Below are 20,810 nucleotides of genomic sequence, written 5' to 3'. Positions count from 1 at the left end.
TGAGAATGTGGTCCCAAAATGACCAGCAATAAGACATTCTAGTAAAATGATGGAAGTTTATTTCATTTTAAAGATTTTGTTTTTAAGTTATCTCTACACCCAACGTGGGGCTTGAACTCACAACCCTGAGACCAAGAGTTGTATGCTCCATCTACTGAGCCCACCAGGTGCCCCTAAAATGACTGAACTTTAAAGAAAATGAAAAAATCTTTCGGGGATCTGAACACACACACATACCCACACACAGGAAAAAGTAAATCATCATTAGGCTTTAATAGCAACACTATATGCCAGAAGAAAATGAAGTAACATTTAAGAGACCCAAGAAAGGAAAGTGTGAACCTAGCAAAACAGACTTTGTAAGCATAAAGGGCAAAAACTTATCAACATGCAAGATCTCAGAGAACACTGTTGCCAAGTACCCTTCCTGGGGAATCTACTAGAAAATCAGCTCCAACAACCAAAGTGAGTAGAACAATGTAAAGATTAGAGATTTTTTTTTTCTTAAAGATTTTATTTATTTATTTGACAGAGAGATCACAAGTAGACAGAGAGGCAGGCAGAGAGAGAGGGGAAGAAGGTTCCCTGCTGAACAGAGGACGCTGAAATCATGACCTGAGCGGAAGGCAAAGGCTCAACACACTGAGCCACCCAGGCACCCCCAAAGACTAGAGATTAATGTTAATTATAAAATTACTTGTAGAGCTAAAGCTATATAAGGATTAAAAAGGAGAGATATAGGGACGCCTGGGTGGCTCAGTGGGTTAAAGCCTCTGCCTTCAGCTCAGGTCATGATTCCAGGGTCCTGGGATAGAGCCCCAATCGGGTTCTCTGCTCGGCAGGGAGCCTGCTTCCTCCCTTCTCTCTCTGCCTACCTCTCTGCTCACTTGTGATCTCTGTCTGTGAAATAAATAAATAAAATCTTTAAAAAAAAAAAAAGAGAGCTATATTATATAATGATTATATTCCCTGACAATGATTTACTACAAAGGTTTTTAATGAGGTAGAGAATGTGAAATGCATTTGTAAAATACTTTCTTCATGTTTTCAGTACTCATACTGGTGGTGTTATTAATATGGTTATTCTGAGAGAGCTTTGTGGATGAGATCGAAGAAATGAGTAATTATGGAGTATTCTAATTCTATTATCACCTGGGTCCTTGAAAACCAGGATTCTTGGTACAGAAAAAAGGAGCTAGACAAGAGATTGAGTAAAAGCTCTTTAATCGGGGCGCCTGGGTGGCTCAGTGGGTTAAAGCCTCTGCCTTCGGCTCGGGTCACGGTCCCGGAGTCCTGGGATCGAGCCCCACGTCAGAGAGCCTGCTTCTCTCTCTCTCTCTCTCTGCCTGCCTCTCTGCCTACTTGTGATCTCTGTCTGTCAAATAAATAAATAAAATCTTTAAAAAAAAAAAAAAAAAAAAAAAAAGCTCTTTAATCTTGAATTTGAATTGAAAGTATAAATATGTACTTATGAGATATTTTACTGTGTGTGTGTGTGTGAGAGAGAGAGAGAAAGTGTGTGTGTTTATACATAATACAGTTGACCTTTGAATAATGGGTTTGAACTGTGCAGGTCCACTCATACATGGATTTTGTTTTTCTAAAAATACAGTATAGTATTGTAAATGTATCTTCCTTGTGATTTTCTTAATAACATTTTCTTTTCTCTAGCTTATTTTATTGGTAGAAAGAAATATATAATACATATAACACAAAATATGTGTTAATCGACTATTTCCTGTAATCAGTAAGGCTTCCAGCCAACGTTAGGCTATTAGTGGTTAAGTTCTTGCAGAGTCAAAAGTTCCACGCAGGGGCGCCTGGGTGGTTCAGTGGGTTAAATCCTCTGCCTTTGGCTTAGGTCCTGATCCCAGGGTCCTGGGATCAATCCCTGCATAGGGCTCTCTGCTCAGCAGGGAGCCTGCTTCCTCCTCTCTCTCTGCCTGCCTCTCTGCCTAAATAAATAAATAACATTTTTAAAAAATTAAAAAATAAAAGTGATAAATAAGGAAAGACAGTTGAGCATTCATCTTGCTATTCTGATACAAACTTTATTTTAGGGTAACCTAAGAGTCCTAGAGGATGTGAAAAAGCTTTTCTGTATTGAAAGAACTACTAAAAGAGGGCATTATAGCATTAGAAAAGTCATCATTTTGTAATCTCTAGTGAAATAGCCAATTTATAAAGCGGACATTAATGGATGTTAAAACAATCTGGCAAAAAGTTGACAGGAAGCTTATGATGCAGAATCAGGCTATCACAACCTGAAAAATGGAAGCAGCCTGGGACCTGAAATGGACAGTGGAAGAGAAAGAGCCCAAGCATCACACCTGTGATCCCCTGTAAGTGAAAAATAAATCTTTATTGTGTGGAATCACTGACATATGAGGCAACTCATTAGGAAAGTTAGCTTATTGTAAAAGAATACCATTTATATATATTAAAACACCTAAGTACACAGTTATATATACATATTTAAAGATACAAACATATCCAAACACATACTAAAATATTGGAGGGTATGCCTAGGTCAGGGAGAGGAATGAGAAGAGGGATCAAGGATCAAAAGAAGAAAATAAAGCAGCTAGTATCAACTGAGAATGAGAGTTCATCATGCTCTAAGGAGCATGGTTTAACTTATTAAGGAATAAAAAATGATAATTTTAAAAGGTGACAAGGAGGAGCACCTGGGTGGCTCAGTTGGTTAAGCATCTGCCTTTGGCTCAGGTCATGGACCCTGGGATCCAGCCCCACATCAGGCTCTCTGCTCAGTGAGGAGCCTGCTTCTCCCTTTCCCTCTGCCTGCCACTCTCCCTGCTTGTGCTCTGTCAAATAAATAAAATAAAATCTTGGAAAAATTCCAAATTAAAAGGTGACAACGAATCTACCCTTCCCAGAGACAGCCCAGGCTAGTTTGTTGGTAATGATCTTCTGCCTTGAGCACAGAATGGTTCTAGAGAGAAGGCAGTACTGAAGACAGAACCTGCTGGAACTCGCCACCATGTTCACCGGGAAAGTGTCAAGCCTGAAAATTCCCTAAGCTGGGAATTTCTCCCTTCAGTCTCAGCTCTCCCTGGTGGTGATGATGCATTCTCCAGACACGGAACCTGGACCTCAGCCACCACCCTTCACTCCAGGCCTAGGGAGGCTAGACAAAACATGGGGGCTCATTCTGGGCCTGGGTGCTTCCATCCGCCTACCCTCCATCTCTGTCTTTGGTAGGTTGAATAATGGCCCTTCCTCCAAAGACGTTCATGTTCTAATTCTCAAAGCCCGTGAATATTTCACCTTTTATGACAAAAGGGGCCTAGAATACAAGGTTACATTAAGGATCTTGACATGGGGAGAGGATCTTAGATCATCCCAGTGGGCCCAATATAATCCAAAGCAGATGTAAACACAACATAATCCTCATAAGAGAAAGGAGAATTAGAAAGAGATGAAAGGTTGGAAGCAGAGGTCAGAGAGGAGAGAAAATGCTATCTGCTGCCTTGAAGATGGAGGAAGGGGCCATGAATCAAGGAATGCAAGCAGCTTCTAGAAGCTGGAAGAGGCAAAGAAATGGATTCTCCCCTAGAGTCTCCAAGAGGAATACAGACAGGTCAACACCTTAGACTTTAATTCAGCTCAGTGAAACTGATTTGGGACTCCTGACCTCCACAACTGGAAGATACTAAATTTGTGTTGTTTTAAGCCAAGATGTTTGTGGTCATTATTATAGCAGCAGCAGCAGCAGCAGCAGCAGCAGCAGCAGGAAGCTAGCACATTGGTCCTGCTGCTGGGCAGGGTAGCCTGTTCTAGAGAAGTGACATCTGTGACACTGAGGAGAGGGGAATCAGAGAAGACTTTCTGGAAGCCCAAGCAGCCAGACTGACCCAGGTTCATATTACAGTTGTTTTATTACCTATATGACCTTGAGCAAATGTCTAAGCAACAATACACTGTTAATAATCCACTATTTATAGGGTTGCTTAAAATTAAATAGAATGTTTTAAATTAACTACTACTACCTAATTACCCACTTTTTAACAAAATAAGTCATACCTCCTTGTGGGTTTACACACATTCATTCTTCCATTCATTCAGGAGGTGTCATTAAGCATCCAGTAGGGCCTGGCCCCGTGCACACAGTGCCTTGTCTGCTACAAGCCCCTAGCACTTCTCACCCGAGTTGCCACTGAGCTTCCAGTCTGTCCAGTGCTCAACCTTACCATCCCATCCTAAATGTGGGCCCTGACCCTTGCCCATTCCCGTGGTCTCATATCTCCTTGATGGTCCGTCATTCTGTCAGCCCCACCCTTTACCCTCTTAGGCACTGTTTATGCAGCTGCCACGAGCCATCTCATCTCCGCCTTTACCCAGTTGTGCCTATCCCAACTGTGCTGTATTCCCTTGACCTGTGGAGCTCCCCAACTCCACAGGACCCATCTGGATTTCCTCATCTCAAAGCTCCCCACCCCCACCCCACTTCTAACCTCCAAGTCTGAAATGCTGAGCTCTCTGCCACCATCATATCTGGGCCTACTGGCCCTCCCTGGAAAAATAGTTGGTCCGGGATAATTTTTCTTGTATCTGCAGTCCAGATTCACAAACCCTTTACCCAATGAGGGCCAAGATTCTCTTTCCTTAGAGCCTATGGCTCTTTCTCCCAACACTAAGCTGCCTCTCTAGGGTGGGGTTAAAAACCCAAATATTAAACCAGAAAAATTGCTTTCGGTCCTTTGGGCTTGAGTGATGTTGACTGGGTGGGGTGGGGAAACAATCAGTCTGGCCAAGTGGCACTATGGATCTGGGTTCTCTAACCCGGGCCATTGCCATGGATCTACAGCAGGTGACACTGAGGAAATCTCTGCCCTCTCTAGGCCCGTCTCTACAGCCTGTTAGTGCACTGAGAGGCTGGTCTTCTTTAAGGCTATACTGAAACTCGGAGGTTCTATACAGCTACTCCTGGCAATGATGCATAATGGCCACAAGAGGGCGCGCAACCCCTTCAGCTCGGAAGTTTGTAGCCTAATCAAGCACGCAAGCTTCAAAAGGGATACAAGCCTTCTAAGTGAAAAGGTAGCTTACCCAAGAGCACGTCACAAAATGGCAACAGAGTAGGGACGGGAAAAAGATATTTGAATTCCCAGCCTGAGGGGAAGTCTGGAGCCCCAAGACCAGGAGAGGTGGTAGTATGGAGAGGGCTGGTAGGCAGCAGAGGAGGAGAGGCTAAGAATATATTTCAGAGATTGGATCACTTTGAGGGGATGGGAGAAGGAAGGGTCTTTAGGGAGAGAGCCATAGGCTGAATGCATTGCCCCAAAAGGACTGGAATGGTGCTTGCAGAACAAAACCTGAGGAATTTAGGGGAAGTGGAGATGAACTTAGCTTCTTTCCCTTCCCCAGAATGAAAAGTAATGAAATTGCAGAAGTTACTCTAGGATCTGGGGGAGACTCCTCCGTGCACGACAGACAGCACAGCAACTAGGCAAGGATCACCCGACATCCTTCTCTCTCCTTTTTGCTTTTCAATAATTAGTTTCAGGCCCCAGGAAAGATAAGGACCAAAATATAGGCACTTAGCTGGGGTTTAAAGGGATAATCTCCAAGAATTCATTCTCTGACATCAGGTACAGCCCCCGCCTCAGACCTGTCCCCTCCTGGGCCTCAGGTTGGCAGCTTCTGTGAATTCTTTCTTTGCTGTAATTCACTAGGGCCCTAGGACCCAGGCCCAGAGCCGGTCTCCCGCTCTCTCCTCAGGTCCCAGGAGTCTAGGGCTTGCTCTAAGGGAGGAAGGAAAGCAGCCTTTCTCTGGATCTCTCTCCCTCCCAGGACGTGGGCCCTAGGACCAAAGAGCCTCTGTCTTTCCCTGCCACACCCCCACCCCCACCACTACCACTCATTGTAACCCAGACAAGGGGATTTCTTGTGTCTCAGCCTCTGGCAGGCATCCTTGTGACCAAATGGTGGAAGGTCCAGGGCAGAATGGGGGAAGGGAAATCACAGGATCAGAGAAGACACCTCCCCTCTTTGGAAATTATGATACACCCCCAGAGCTCCCAGACTTCAAGTGTCTCCTTCCTCTGATTTCCATCAGCAGTAGGGAGAGAAGGGGGGTGGTTGGGGGATCATCTGCATGTAAAAGGTCTGTGGAAGTGGAAACCGAGAAGGTGTGGAGACACAAAGGCTGAACCTCCTGGCAGACAGGTCTGGAGCCAGAGTACAAGAATGAGGGCAACCCAGGGACAGGGAAAGACAGGGGCCAAAGAGGGCAGGCCAAATTTTGAGAGCTGTAGGTAGAGGGCCCCCTGCCTTTCCCTCCCTAAAAGCACAGATACAAGAGTGTCACATCAACAGGGGTATGGCCATAGAGGAAGTGAACCCTCTAGAATAAAATGAGAACACCCCATTTAAAAAGCAAGAATCTGGGGTGCCCGGGTGGCCCCAGGTCACGATCCAGGGGTCCTGGGATGCAGTCCCGTATCCGTATCGGGCTTCCTGCTCAGTGGGGAGTCTGCTTCTCCCCTCATTTGTGCTCTAACAAATAAATAACATCTTAAAAAAAAAAAAAAAAGTAACAATCTTTCTGAAAAGAAACACAAACCTCTGACAGTGAGCTTTCCTACCAGGAAGGGGGAAGGGTATGTTCCCACTTGCAAGAAGTAACGGTATGGGGAATAAATGGTATGGTCTTGCCTAGCAGCAGGGGCTCAGCCGCCCAATACTGGACTCCCACCCCTGAGAGATGGTACAGAGGAAAGCCTACTCCATCCTGGCAGGAAATGACATCACTCACCAGATAGGAAGGGATGGTTCTACCAACCCCAGAGACTTCTGGGAGGGCCAATCCATGGAGGGTTGGCCCTGAATGTCCATGTCCCTCCACAGTTCTCCATCTTGGCCAAGAGGGGGGCCAAGACTCCTAGATGTTGGTTGAGGTAATCGGACCCCCAACTCTTCATCAGCAATCTCTTAGGCGTCCTAAATCCCTCAAATCCTTACCTAGTTCCTGGAGGAAGGGGGGCACGGAGGGGGAAGGGAATTACTATCTTACAAGAAGCCACAGGTCAAACCTCTAGAGTCAATGTATCTATGGAAATAGTTCTAGGGTCCCAATCATTGAGGGATAAAGGCAGAGCCTCCTCAGGGTCCAGAAGGATGAGAAGGTCAGATTTCCACGGTAACTGATTTTGATGCAGCCTCTTCCTAGACCCAGAATGAGGGAGAATAAATTTCCAGGGAGACCAGGGCCTAGCAATGAAAGAGCCACAGGAATACAAAAGGGTGGGAGAGTTACTATAAGAAGGTCACGTCATCCTGACACTGCCAGTACCAGTGGGCCTCAAAGCCCAGCTTGGCACTCTCATCCTCTAGTGGCTCAGGAGGTCCACCTTGGAGCCCCTCCCCTGGGGGCTTCCATACAGCCCTCAAATTCCCTAGCCTGCTGGCTGTCAGGTCCACCTCATTCCTGGCCCTGTCCCCACTGGGCCCTGTCCCCACTGGGTATAACCTTTGCCCAGTCTCAGGACGGGGAGCCCCAGGGGGGCCCTGTTCATCCAGCTCGCTGGGGACCACCGTGTCTAGGAAGCTGCCAATGGAGAGACTGTCCAGCCGGTCAGTGGAGCTGATGTCCGGCAGGCTGTCCCAGCTGCCTCGCCTTGAGTGGTCTGGGCTCCCGCCTGTCAGGCTATATTGGCTGCTGGTGAGGCTGCTGCAGTGGCTGGTCACTGTCCCCCTCTCCTCCAACAGCCAGCGCACAGCCTCGATGCCCTCATTCAAGGTCAACAGCTGCTGCAGGATCTTCACATCGATGGCTCGCAGGTAAGCCTGGGGGAGTGGGAGAAGGAATCAGTCTGAGGTTCTGAGCCATAGGTTTCCCAAATGTTTCCAGGGGCCCCGCTTTGTAGTCCAACCAACCATGCTTCAAAGGCAAGAAGCTTGGGAACAGAAGCATGGCTGGTTTAGAGCATGGAGTCTCAAAGCAGACAGACTGCTGTTTAAAATCTCAGTTCTGGGACGCCTGGGTGGCTCAGTTGGTTGGACGACTGCCTTCGGCTCGGGTCATGATCCTGGAGTCCCGGGATCGAGTCCCGCATCGGACTCCCAGCTCCATGGGGAGTCTGCTTCTCTCTCTGACCTTCTCCTCGTTCATGCTCTCTTTCACTGTCTCTCTCTCAAGTGAATAAATAGAATCCTTAAAAAAAAAAAAATCTCAGTTCTGGGGCGCGCCTGCCTGGCTCAGTCAGTGGAGCATGTGACTCTTGATCTAAGCTTGTAAGTTCGAACTCCATGATGGGTGCAGAGATTACTTAAAAACAAAATCTTACCAAAAAAAAAAAAAAAAAAAAAAAAAATCTCAGTTCTACCACTGATTAGCCAGATGACTGTGGGCAACTTTCTTACATTCCTTGAGCCTTGGTTTCCTTGTTTGTGAAACAGGGCTAAATTACTCATTTCACAAGATGGCCATGAGAATTTGGAGATGCTATTTATTGCGTATTCAACACAGCGCTTGACACAGTCTCAGTAAATGTTTAATATTGAAATCTGATCTGCTAAAAAAAAAAAAGAAAGAAAAAAGAAATCTGATCTGCTAAGCTTTGAACTTAGGTAAAGTATTAACTACTGAAACAGTCCAGATTCAAAGAATAGCCTGATAGGGAGCCTGGTGTTAATTACAAAGTAGGGCCAAAGGGAGGCAAAAGCTGGGGAAGAAAGAGGAAGTGAACGTGGTCCCCCAGTCTCTTCAGGGTGTTAGTAGCCATTGTTCAAAGGGTCAGAAGTCTGCTGGCTGGGGACTAGGGGCTTCTCTCTACCACACACCTGTATCCCTTCTGTACAGGGAGTAAGTCTGATTTTCTGGGGAATCTCCAGGGTCCTTCCCAGTTCCGATGCCCTAAATATCTTCCCCAAAGACAAGTCTGAATCTGTCCCTTTCCTGCTCAAGAGCCTCTCCAGGCTTTGCACTCCTCCTGAAGAAGAAGATCCGAACCCTTCAGCAGCTGGGATTCCAAAGTTATCACAATATAGCCCTTGTGCGTCTCTCCGGCTTCACCTCTAGCTCACTGACCCGGGAGACTCTGGTCTTGTCACACATGACTTTCTGATTGCGTTTTATTTGGTTTCCTTGTAATCAAAGTAATGGATGCCCATGGATTAAAGAGGCAAACAGTTCTGTGAGATTTATCATGGACGTAAAGGCCTGAGCCCTAATCCTAAATCTCGCTTCCCAGAGACAACTATTATTCATTTTTTTAGCTGTTTATTTTGGTACTTACCTTGCAATCTCCAAATAACATGCTACTTAGTGACTTTTAAGTTTTAGGAGTTTTCTGTTGAAAACACCTTCCACATGATGGAAAGTTAAGGGTTTAACTCTCATCCTACTAACCACTCCTCTGCTACATAGACACCTTTCTCATCTTCTAATCTTCCCAACATATGCAATAAAATTAGTTGTTGGGTGATTATCTTATAAGGATTTGGAAATGCTATTCACAGCTAAGTTGTACAATTTACTATGGTTACTTTTCATTCCTTACTTCATGTTTTCCTTAGAATAATAATAACAAAAATTTTTAAATGATTTTTTTTAAGATTGTATTTATTTGTCAGAGAGAGAGTGAGAGCATGCACAAGCAGGGGGAGCAATAGGCAGAGGGAGAAGCAGGCTCCCTGCTGAGCAAGGTGCCTAATGCAGGACTCGATCGTGGGACCCTGGGATCATGACCTGAGCCGAAGGCAGACACTTATCCAACTGAGCCACCCAGGTGTCCCAATAATAATAATAATTATTATTCCTTAGAATTATGCCTTAGAGTAATAGTAAATGATATATAGCATACCTTATATATTCCATTATTGTTATATTATTATTACTACAATATTACTCCTCTTCTTTTGTTTCATTTCCTACATAGTTGTCAATAAGTCATCCCCATACCCTCTCCCAGTTGTCTGAATTTTCCTCTCAAGGCATTTAAACCTATCACATTCTAACTATTGCTAGTTCTTAGAGGCAGCTCTTCAGGAGCCCTCTGATCGGCCCCAGTGTGAACCAGTTGCACAACTGTCCCCCAGGGATTCCCCCTTCACTAGCCTCCTGGGCTTTTCCCTAGTTGGATCCCTTGTTTCCTGGGTCCATGTCTTCTTCTTTCTTGGTTTACTCCTTCATTGTGTGTGGGTGCTTTTCCTCCAGTTCCTCCAGTAGCTTCCTGAGAAAGTCTACAGAGGAAGTACATTTGTGAAGCTTTACACATTTTAAAATGCTATTCTTCTCCCCTCACACCACCGACAGTTTCTTGGGTATAGAATTCTAGGTAAAAAATAATTTTTCCTCAGGATTTAAGGCATTGTTCCATTGACTTTTTTTTCCCCCAAAGATCTTATTTATTTATTTGACAGAGAGAGAGAGAGAGATCACAAGTAGGCAGAGAGGCCGTCAGAGAGAGAGAGAGGAGGAAGCAGGCTCCCCGCTGAGCAGAGAGCTCGATGCAGGGCTCGATCCCAGCACCCTGAGATCATACCTGAGCTGAAAGCAGAGGCTTTAACCCACTGAGCCACCCAGGCACCCCTGTTCCATTGACTTTTTAAAAAAATTTATTTATTTCACAGACAGAGATCACAAGTAGGCAGAGAGGCAGGCAGAGACAGAGAGGAGGAAGCAGGCTCCCTGCAGAGCAGAGAGCTCAATGTGGGGCTTGATCCCAGGCCCCTGGGATCATGACCTGAGCCAAAGGCAGAGGCTTTAACCCACTGAACCACCCAGGCGCCCCTGTTCCATTGACTTTTAATTTTCAGTGTCACACTTGAAAAGTCTGATGCCATTATGATTCCCGGTCGTTCATATGGGACCTTCTTCCTATTTTTTCTGAAAGTTTTCAGGATCTTCTCTTTGGTCCCAGTGTTCTAAATTATCCCAATAATTTGCCATGGTGTGTCTATTTTCATCCACTGAATTGGCCACTTGTTGGGCAATTTTAGTTTTTAAAGATTTATTTATTTATTTCAGAGTGGGGCTCAGGGGCAGAGGGAGAGGAAAACAGAAGCAGACTCCCCACTGATGCCAGACCCTGACACAGGACTGCAGTAGGGAATGGGGGGAGAACATGACCTGAGCTGAAACCAAAAGCTGGATGCTCAACCGACTGAGCCACCCAGGTGCCCCGTATTGGGCCCTTTTATTTATTTTTTTATTTTTTTAAAGATTTTATTTATTTATTTATTTGACAGAGAGAAATCACAAGTAGATTGAGAGGCAGGCAGAGAGAGACAGAGGGAAGCAGGCTCCCCGCTGAGCAGAGAGCCCTATGCGGGACTTGATCCCAGCACTCTGAGATCATGACCTGAGCCGAAGGCAGCGGCTTAACCCAGTGAGCCACCCAGGCGCTATTGGGCCCTTTTAAATTGGAGACACATGTCCCTCAGCTCTGGGAGATTTTCTTTATTTCTTTGGTGATTATTTCTCCTCCACTAATTTTCTATTTTTTTTTTTTCTGAAAATCCCATTATTTGAATAGAGGGTGTCCTGGATGGATCCTTTTTTTTTTTCCCCCTCTTCTATCTTTTTCTATATTTGTTCTAGTTTCTGAAGTATTTCAACATTATCAATGCTTCCGTTGAGTTTTTCATATTTTCCTATGTTTTTATTTCTAAGAGTTGTTCTAGTTCTCTGAATGTTTTCCTTTTAAAATAAAAAGATTTATTTATTTGAGAGAGGGAGAGTTCAGGCACGAGAGAGCAGGGTGGGGTGGGGGAAGGGCAGAGGGAGAAAGAGAATCCCCCGCAGACTTTACATGGAGCTCAGTCCCATAACCCTGAGATCATGACCTAAGCCGAAATCAAGAGTCAGATGCTTAATGGACTGAGCTACCCAGGCGCCCTTAAACACTTTCCTTTTTATAGCTTCCTGCCGTGCTGCAATAGTACCTCTCATCTTTTTAAGGATATAATTAATGCGTTTTTTATAAGTTCTCATCTCCCAGTATTATCTCCACCTCATTCAAGGTGTTTTTTCTGTTCATTTATGTCTAAATAGTCAGAGGGTCTCATCAGATGTCTTACAGTCTCTAGCAGCTGCTTATACTTCAGAGTTGTCTCTAAAAAGCTGATTGCAAATTTTATATACGTACATGAGGCTTGCCAACTCTGAGCCTCACTTGGAATTTTCTGGCTGGGTTATTCGGGTTAGCCCTGAAGTCAGTATCTCTAGTATTTTTCCCTTGGGTTCACCATGTTCACCATATTCTACCCATCTCAAGAATATAATGCAAGCAAAGCTGCTAAGTAAGGGGAAAGGCTGGAAGGGTATTTAATAACATTTAGTACATTTTTACTTAATCCCTCTTTTTTAAAAAGATTTATTTATTTATTTGAGAGGGAGAGATAGAGCGTGCAGGCAAGGGAATGGGACTGGGGGGGTTAAGTGGGAGGTGGAGGTGGGAGAGAGGCAGAGGGAGAGGGAAAGAATCTCAAGCAGACTCCCCACCGAGCCTGGAGCCCCACTGTGGGGCTTGATTTCACCACCCTGTGATAATAACCTGAGGTGGAATCAAGAGTTGGATGCTTAACCAACTGAGCCACCCAGGCACCCCTACCTAATCCCTCTTGCTCTCAACTTGTTGTCTCTAATCTGGAGACATTTGGTTCGAGTTTTTTAAAAATATATAACAATTGGGGTCTGGGTGGCTCAGTCAGTTAAGCAGCTGCTATCAGCCCAGGTCGTGATCTTGGGGTCCTGGGATCGGGCCCCACATTGGGCTCTCTGCTCAGTCAGCAGTGAGTCTGCTTCTCTCTCTCCCTCTGTGATCTCTCTCACTTTCTCTCAAGTAAGTAAATAAAATCTTAAGTATATATACATATATATGTATACATACATATATATATATATATATATATATATATATATATTAAATTATTCAGGACATAACTGTCTTACAAGTAGAATGATAAACCAGAATATGACTAAGTATTTGTACATTGAGAAAAATACAGGCACTGGAATTAAACAGACCTGGATTCAAATTCCAAATTGCCATTAACAAACCACAGGGAATTAGAATTTTTTCCCCCTTTAAACCTCATTCCTTCATTGTAAAATGAGAATACTATCTCATTTAGAAGTTTATATCAAAAAATGGAAGGAACATGGGGCACCTGGGTGGCTCAGTGGGTTAAAGCCTCTGCCCCCGGCTCAGGTCATGATCCCAGGATCCTGCTCTCTGCTCAGCAGGGAGCCTGCTTCCTCCCCCTCTCTCTCTCTGCCTACTTGTGATCTCTGTCTGTCAAAAGAAAATAAAATCTTTTAAAAAAATGGAAGGAACATATTAACACATACAGGATAGTGCCTGGCAGGTATCAGTTTGTGAATGGTAGCTATGTGGCTTTAGATATTACTGTGGTCAACTTATTCACCATGACATAAGCACAGAACAAAATTCTGTACCTGAAATTATTTGTGATTTTGGAATAATATCACAACTCTAATCCAATTAAACAAATGAATATTTGGCACCTGGGTTGTCTAATAATAACAAAGATCATGAAGAAACTGTCCCTGCTTGACAGAAACTTGCAGTTCTAATAAGGAGATATGGACATAAATAACTGAAATACTACAGGCTATGCAGATTATTAATGACGTGCTATAAAAGATGATCTTCAATTATTTCGCACTGGGGAAAAAATTTTCTTTTTTGAGAAAAAAATTTGAGAGAGACAGAGAGCAGAGAGAAGGGCAGAGGGAGAAGCAGATTCCCACTTAGCAGCGAGCATGACACGGGGCTCGATCCCAGGACCCTCCGTCATGACCTGAGCTGAAGGTAGACCCTTTAACCAAATGAGCCACTCAGGCGCCCCTAAGTTTTGTTTTCCTCTTTTAAAGATTTTATCCATCCATTTGACAGAGAGAGAGAGACAGTGAAAGAAGGAAGAGTGGGAGAGGGAGAGTGGGAGAGGGAGAAGCAGGTTCCCCACTGAACAGGAAGCCTGATACAGGGCTCGATCCCAGAACCCTGATATCCCCGAAGGCAGATGCTTAATGACTGAGCCACCCAGGAACCCCAGGGAGGACAAATAAATTAACAGTGAAACCAACAGTCCTAGTCCAAAACCAAACTAAATGTATTAAACAAAACTTCTCATACTAAAAATGTTTCTCCTGCTATATTGTCTCCTTCCTTTCTTCCCCTTCCTCCATTCCCTCTGTACTATTCTTTTCCAAAACTTATATCCCCAATCTTCTGTTAGGATAAAGAAGTGGCTGGCACTTGGTTGGCCAGTTAGGGAGGGGATCTTAGAGTACAATTCATAAACAGACATTCACAAACCCTTTTGTTTTTAGCTTCACTTGTGCCCCCAATTCCCTAAACTGTTTTTTTCCAACTCCTTGAAAGCTCTGAGTTTCTGTAGTGCAAATTGTGTTGCTTTTTGCTGAAAAAAAAGGATAGTGAAGGCAAGAGAATCACTCACACTCATTCCATACTGCTGGCTTGGAATTCAGCTTTTCTCAGGTCCTCTAAGTTACCACACTTCCTTCTGCTTTCCAGCTTCCAAAATTTTGTTCCTATCATCTTCTCTCCTACATTTGTCATCATAATAGTTTCATGGCTTTTAAAATAATCCTTCTACTGGCTTTCTAGTGACATTTCAGAAGGAAATGGAGGTAAATGCCTGTGTTCAATCCGCCATCTTGAATTAGAATTCCCGCTGACTTTATTCATCCTTCAAGCCCCAGCAAATGCCCTTCCTCCTCTAGGAAGTCTTGCCTGCTCTTCTTTAAGACAGAATTAATCCATTCAGTTATGACACAATATTTAGTGAGTCTTTTTATAGGTATCGCATTGTGTTCAAGGAAGAAAAGACACCATTTCTTAACTTCAGAGAATTCACATTTTATGGGTAGGGTAAGACAATGATATAGGCACTTCAGACTCAGCATGGCAAATGCTAGGGGAAACAAATGCTATCCAGAGGGCCATGGCTATCTAGAAGGCAATGACCCAATCAAGGCAGGTAAGAAAATGCTTCCTACAATAAGGCACATGAGCTGAGACATAAAGGTTGAATAGGACTTAGTCAAGTAAACAGTGGAGAGAGGCATTCCAACTAGGGGACTCAGTATGTGTCCCCTCCAATTTAAAGTGGCCTTTCCATGAGTGCCCGGCTGGCTCAGTTGGTAGAGCATATGACTACAATCTAGGGATTGTAGATTTGAGCCCCACATTGGGTGTAGAGATTACTTAAAAATAAAATCTTTTTTTTTTTTTTTTAAGATTTTATTTATTTCTTTGACAGAGAGAGAGCTCATGTAGGCAGACAGAGAGGGGGAAGCAGACTTCCAGCTGAGCAGGGAGCCTGAAGCAGGCTCGATCCCTCGACCCTGAGATCATGACCCAAGCCAAAGGCAGGCGCTTAACCAACTGAGCCCCCCAAAATAAAATCTTAAGAAAAAGAAGAAAGAGAAGGAGGAGGAGGAGGAAGAGGAGAAGGAGGAGGAGGTGTCATCTCTCCAGAGAACAAGCTGACCATGTCACTCTTTAATGAAGACTCTTCCAAGAAGCCCACCCTGGGTTCTAAAAACACTTATCATCCTGTATCAGAGTTATTAGTCTGTCTCCCTCCTTCCTGTGAACTCAGTCTGTGAGCTCCCTGAGAGCAGTCCTACACAGTTCATTGGTGGCACTTAGCCTCAGACTGGATAGGTCAGATCCGGCTTTGTGATTCTCTTGCCTTCACTATCCTTGGCCCCTCTGGTGGTCTCCAGGACTCATCCGGTTGAGTTTTACTGTGTTGATGGGAAATGAATCTGAGAACTAGATTCTATAGTCCTGTGACAGTGGGATTCCCTGACTGTGACAGCAACACTTCCCAGAATAGAAAAAAAGCAAGGCTTTCTTGCCAGAAAAAGAAACACTCATTCCATACTACCTCTTTGGAAACAGAAAGGGGATAATCCTCAGGAGAGATGCAGCCTCAAAGACCACTCCAACCCAGTTCTCTTCCCAGGGGGATTCAGGTCCCCCACTAACTCTCTTAACAAAGACACATCAGACTCTGCCCAGCCCTGGGGTCACAAGTGTGGCTTCCTTATTGCTCAATCCCAATCAGGCCCTGGGGTAAAGCCGGGAGATCCCAGACCCAGCTCCCTGGCCGTGGATTGAGATTCTTAGACAACTGTTACAAGAACTATCTGATCCCACAAGCCCCTGCCCCCTCATCCTCAAAGAGGCAGAAAAACTGAGGCCAACAGAAAGTCAGGGCTCTGCTCAAGATCTCAAAATGATTCTGGAGCTAGGCCAGAACTTGAACCCATGACTTCCCCCTTCTTGCCTAAAGCTTTTTTTTAAGCCAGCTCTGTGGGAGTGGGTTGTCCGCAGCAACAGTTTTTTTGAGTAGGAGGATTAAGTAAGGAAGGTTTCCATTATTTCCCCTTCCCACAAATCCCAGAGTCTGGCTGGTTCACTCAACCTGTGAGGGGGGAGGGAACCAAGAGGAAAAGAGCCTAGAGGCAGGAATAACCTTGGCTTTAAGAGCGGCCCTGCTGCTGGCCCTGCAGGATTGCTGGGAGAGGGACAGTTGAAGGACTGTGCTTAGAGAGCTTGGACCTGTTCTGCCACCAGTGGCTTCAAGGGAAACCCTCTGCCCAGCCCCGCCACTCCCCCCACAGTGGGCAGGGCTGAGTACACAAAGACATCAATGACATCTTGGCCAAGGAAGGAAAAAGGAATTGGAGTAAGGAGTGCTTCCCTGTTATGGCCCCCAGTAGGTTCCCTCCTGTGTGCCTTTAATGGGCAGCTTAGGGTCCCATACCAGGCTAGGTCAAGAACGCAAAGACCTAATCACAAGTTAAATGAATGTATGCCCTTCAAGTTTACAAACAGCTAATCACCATCAAAGGCAAAAGAGTTAGAGCCAGAGAAAAGGCATGGCTTCTCCACTGGCTCCGTGTGTGAGCCCAGCTGAGCCCCTTTAACACCTGCAAGCATACTTCATCTACAGGACGGGGTTAAAGATGACGGCTTTTCTCACTTCGGTGGCATAAAATGTCTTTAAAGCGCCTGGCACAAAGCAGATCTCAATGGTAAAAATGTAAAGTGCAGGCAGATCATCTGAGTTCAAAGCCTGGCTCTGCTTTTTACTTTTTTGTATGACCCTGGGCAGTTACTTAATCTCTTTGTGCCTCAGTTTCTTTATCTATAAAATATTTGCTAATAGGGTTACTGTGAGGATTAAGTGAGTATTTTGTAAAATGCTCAGCATGATGCCTGGCACCAGTCTGTACAAAGAAGCGAAGCAAGCCCCTCCCTTAGGTGGGCAGTCACAGCCCTGCTCTGAAGAATCTGGCATTCACCTCCAACCTTCAGGGCCAAGTGCACACATGGCATTTAAGTTCTTCCCCCATGGAGCCTTCCCTGATTGCTCTGCCCAGAAGGCTCTCCTTCCTGCCTAAGAGCCCCCATGCCCTCCTTTTCTGTTCTCTCACAGCCTAGCTAAGCAGATGGTGGGCTCCAGAAAGACCTATTAGCTGACACACTCACTGTGGCCTCCTGGTTCTGAGCCAGAGGATTCTTCAGTTCCCCAGAACTGGCTGCAAATTGGTGGCAGGTGTAAATTACCCCCTTCACAGGAACCAGGGCCTTGGGGAGCCTGGAGAGCCCCAAATGCCCTTCTGGCTCTGAATCTAGACCAGCAGCAACAGGGGAGGGGGAAGGGGCCTATTTCCTTCTCTTCTCCAGAAGAAGGTACAGATGAGATGCAAAAATCCTGTATACCTGGGGGGCTCAGAGGTGATGGAGCCAATAGCCATGGCGCTGCTACTCTGACCACCCAGGTTCTAGGGACTTCCAAGTACTTTAAGTGGGTGTCGGGGGAGTTGGGGAAAGGGAGGATGTTTTGGGTAGCCCTAGACTAGGGGTTTTTCACCCTGATCTCTTCTGTGCTGAATCCTATCATGAACACCCAGGTCTCAGACTAGCAAACCCTGGGCCCAGTGTGCAGTAGGAGAAGAAACTGAGGGCCCTATAATGGGGGGCAGGGCATAGATGGCGGTGGGGGGGCAGATTTGTGCTGTGCTAGGTTCTCGGTGCTTCTCAGCCTCACCTCTCCCCTCCCAATTATCTGGCAGGAAAAACTTCCAAGAGCTAGTGCCTCCCACCTCAACTCTTCAGGACCCACTCACCCTTGGAGGGACAATTAATGGACCCCAGGATGTAAGGATTGATTTGGGAGGAATCCTGAGGAGTTAGGTAGGGAGTTCTATCTAATTCGCTGGTCTCCAGTCCAACTCTGGAGGCATAAGTCTGTCCCTTCCAACCCTAGCTAGGGACTCCGTCCTCCTGGCCCATGGAACCCACACTCACCAGCTCCATCCTCAACGCCATGATCTTGTCCCCCAGGCTGTGGCCGTGGCCGGTACTAGGCGCCCCCGAGAGCAGCAGGGCGCCGGAGGTTCCCGGCTCCCATTCGCCTCGCAGCCCGCGGAGCAGCCCTTCAGGGGTCTTCCTGCCCACCTTGCCCTCCACATCTCGCAGGTCAGGCGTCTGCAACTCCGCAGTTCCCTCCATGCGGGCCTAAGGCTGAAGAAGACTGGTCTCGTTCCCGGGGGTCCTCCTTTGCCCGCTGCTGGTGCTGAGCTGAACCGGTGGGTCCCCGCCCGCGCCGCGCGGGGGCGGGCAGAGGGTGTCGTAACACTCAGAAAAGCCGCGCAGAGCCGTTCGTGTGTGCGTGCGCGTGTGTGTTCGTGTTCGCGTGTGTGTGTTCGAGTGCTGCGCACACAATGTCTGTACCTAGAATGGGTGGGGCTGGGCGATTTGTACTTGGATTTGCACTTGAAGGAGCACTAGGAGTGTTCAGTGCCTTCCCCCTACACTGCCAGCTGAGTCTAGCCAGTCACATAGCAGGCGCCCGATAAATGTTTGCTGAAAAATGCTAAGCATCCTCAGGGGTATGGGAGTTTAAGAAACAGTGGTGACAGAAGCTGCAGAGGATTTTGAAAGGCTTCCTGAAGTAGAGGGGCTGGGTGTACAACAGTGGTTAGAATTTAGCTAGCTACAGACACTCACACACACACACACACACACACACACACTTTCAGTGTAACCACTGGATTTATTTTTATTTATTTATTTATTCATTTATTTCGAAATATTTCTCTACACCCAACATGAAGTTTGAACTCAGCCGGGAGATCAAGAGTTACACGCTCTTCTGACTGAGCCAGCCTGGTGCCTTGCCCTGAGTTTAAATAAAAGGAGAAAATAAGGTTCTTCTGGCCAATGAGAAGCAACGAGTATTGAAGATGAAAAGGTCCACATGGGCCAGATCATGCTTGATCCTGTAGAGTGACGCTTTTTTTCCTTCTAAGATTTTATTTATTTATTTGAGAGAAAGAAAGAGCACAAGCAAGGGGAGGGGCGGAGGAAGAGAAGCAGGCTCCCCACTGAGCAGGGGGCTCTCTTGATCCCAGAACCCTGGGATCACCACCTGAGCTGAAGGCAGCCACTTAACCAACTGAGCCACCCAGGCACTCCTAGACTTACGCTTCTTAAGCTTGACTGTGGTTATGAATTTTCTGCAAATCTTGTTAAAATGTGATTCTGAAGATCTGGGATGGAGCCTGAGGTTCTTTTCTAACAAGCTCCCAGGTGATGGCCATGCTGCTGGGCCAGGGACCATACTTTGAATAACAGGGTAATAGAAGATGGTTCTATGGTGCTTGGATTATATTTTGTAGGCAATGCGGAGCGATGAAAAACTTTTTTTGTTTTGGCTTGATTTGGATGTTTTATCCAAGTAATTCCAGCACAGGGTCACAGAAGGATTTACAAATGTAAAGATAGTTCACTTGGTCTATCGTTTTCCACCTCTAGCCCCACTCCCCAGAGGCAACCACATTCAACTACTTTTTTCTGGTGTTTATACATATAACCCGACATACACTTATACAGGACTACTATTTATTAATTTTAAAAATTGTCTACTGACTTCCTATTATGATAAATATGATTTATCTCACACTCTGTGCTTCCCCTCTTCCACTGGCCCTATATATTTCTATCACTATTTTTAGATCATTTAATGGTTACCTCTGTAATTTTAAGTAAAATATTTTTCCTTAGTGTCTCTCAGTCCACAGAGGGTTATCAGAGGTTAAAAAAACAGATTTGCCTTTTTGAAAAATTACTCTGGATTTTGCAAGGAGAAACGATTGGAGGGGTACAAAACTGGAGTCAAGGAAACTGTTTGGAAGGCAAGAAACTGAAATGGTCTGGACCAGGGGCTGTTTGTGAGGTTGGAAAAGAGGCCAGAATGGAGAACTCTTAAGGAGGTAAGATAGACAAGACTGGTTATATTCATTTAATTATAGTGGCATTCATGATGGCTTGTTCAAGAAAACAAATGATTCCAATAAATATTATGGAGAGTCTACTATTTGCTAGCCAGTGTGTGTGGTGCAGAGCATACAGTGATGAGCAAACAGACCTGGACTGGCTCTTGGAGAAGAGGATTCAAGGGTGACTCTTAGCTGTTTGGCCTGGTGCCATTCAAAAAGGAAGGGAACCCAGAAAGAGGACTAGGAGGAGTGGGAAGAGATGATCACAGCAGGGGTGGCACTGAGTTGGAGGGGTCTGTGAAGATGTCCAGCAGGCAGCTGGACACAGGTCAGCCTAGAGCTCAGGAGAAATGTTAAGACTACAGATACAAGTGTAAGAATCTAGGCGGTTAACAGGTCAGGAGAGTGGATAAGATCTGTGAAGAGGGAGACTGAGCAGCAAAGATCAGAGAGGAGCCCTGAGTGACATCTTTTTCAAATGCTAATAAAATGTGCT

The 20,810-nt window shown here is 45.6% G+C and overlaps 1 protein-coding gene across 1 annotated transcript; it reads right to left on the bottom strand.

Moving 5' to 3' along the window:
* Positions 1 to 2,343: 2,343 nt before the first annotated feature.
* On the bottom strand, positions 2,344 to 18,806 carry LURAP1 (leucine rich adaptor protein 1). The gene is made up of 2 exons (XM_059374609.1): positions 18,342 to 18,806; positions 2,344 to 7,809 (listed from the first exon to the last, which is right to left on the bottom strand). Exons 1-2 carry the CDS (start codon positions 18,543 to 18,545, stop codon positions 7,279 to 7,281), a joined length of 735 nt encoding a protein of 244 aa, XP_059230592.1. The 5' UTR covers positions 18,546 to 18,806; the 3' UTR covers positions 2,344 to 7,278.
* Positions 18,807 to 20,810: the final 2,004 nt, after the last annotated feature.

The sequence above is a fragment of the Mustela nigripes genome, chromosome 14 (assembly GCF_022355385.1).
Source record: "Mustela nigripes isolate SB6536 chromosome 14, MUSNIG.SB6536, whole genome shotgun sequence".
In the NCBI taxonomy this organism is placed as follows: Eukaryota; Metazoa; Chordata; class Mammalia; order Carnivora; family Mustelidae; genus Mustela; species Mustela nigripes.
This window is presented reverse-complemented; position numbering and strand designations above follow the sequence as displayed.

What these genes read in the sequence shown, in the direction of transcription:
- LURAP1 (XM_059374609.1), bottom strand. Translation starts at nt 18,545, where the DNA reads ATGGAGGGAACTGCGGAGTTGCAGACGCCTGACCTGCGAGATGTGGAG. An exon ending in TGGCGTTGAGGATGGAGCTG is followed by an intron (nt 7,810 to 18,341) that starts GTGAGTGTGGGT and finishes CCACTCCCCCAG; the next exon opens with GCTTACCTGCGAGCCATCGA.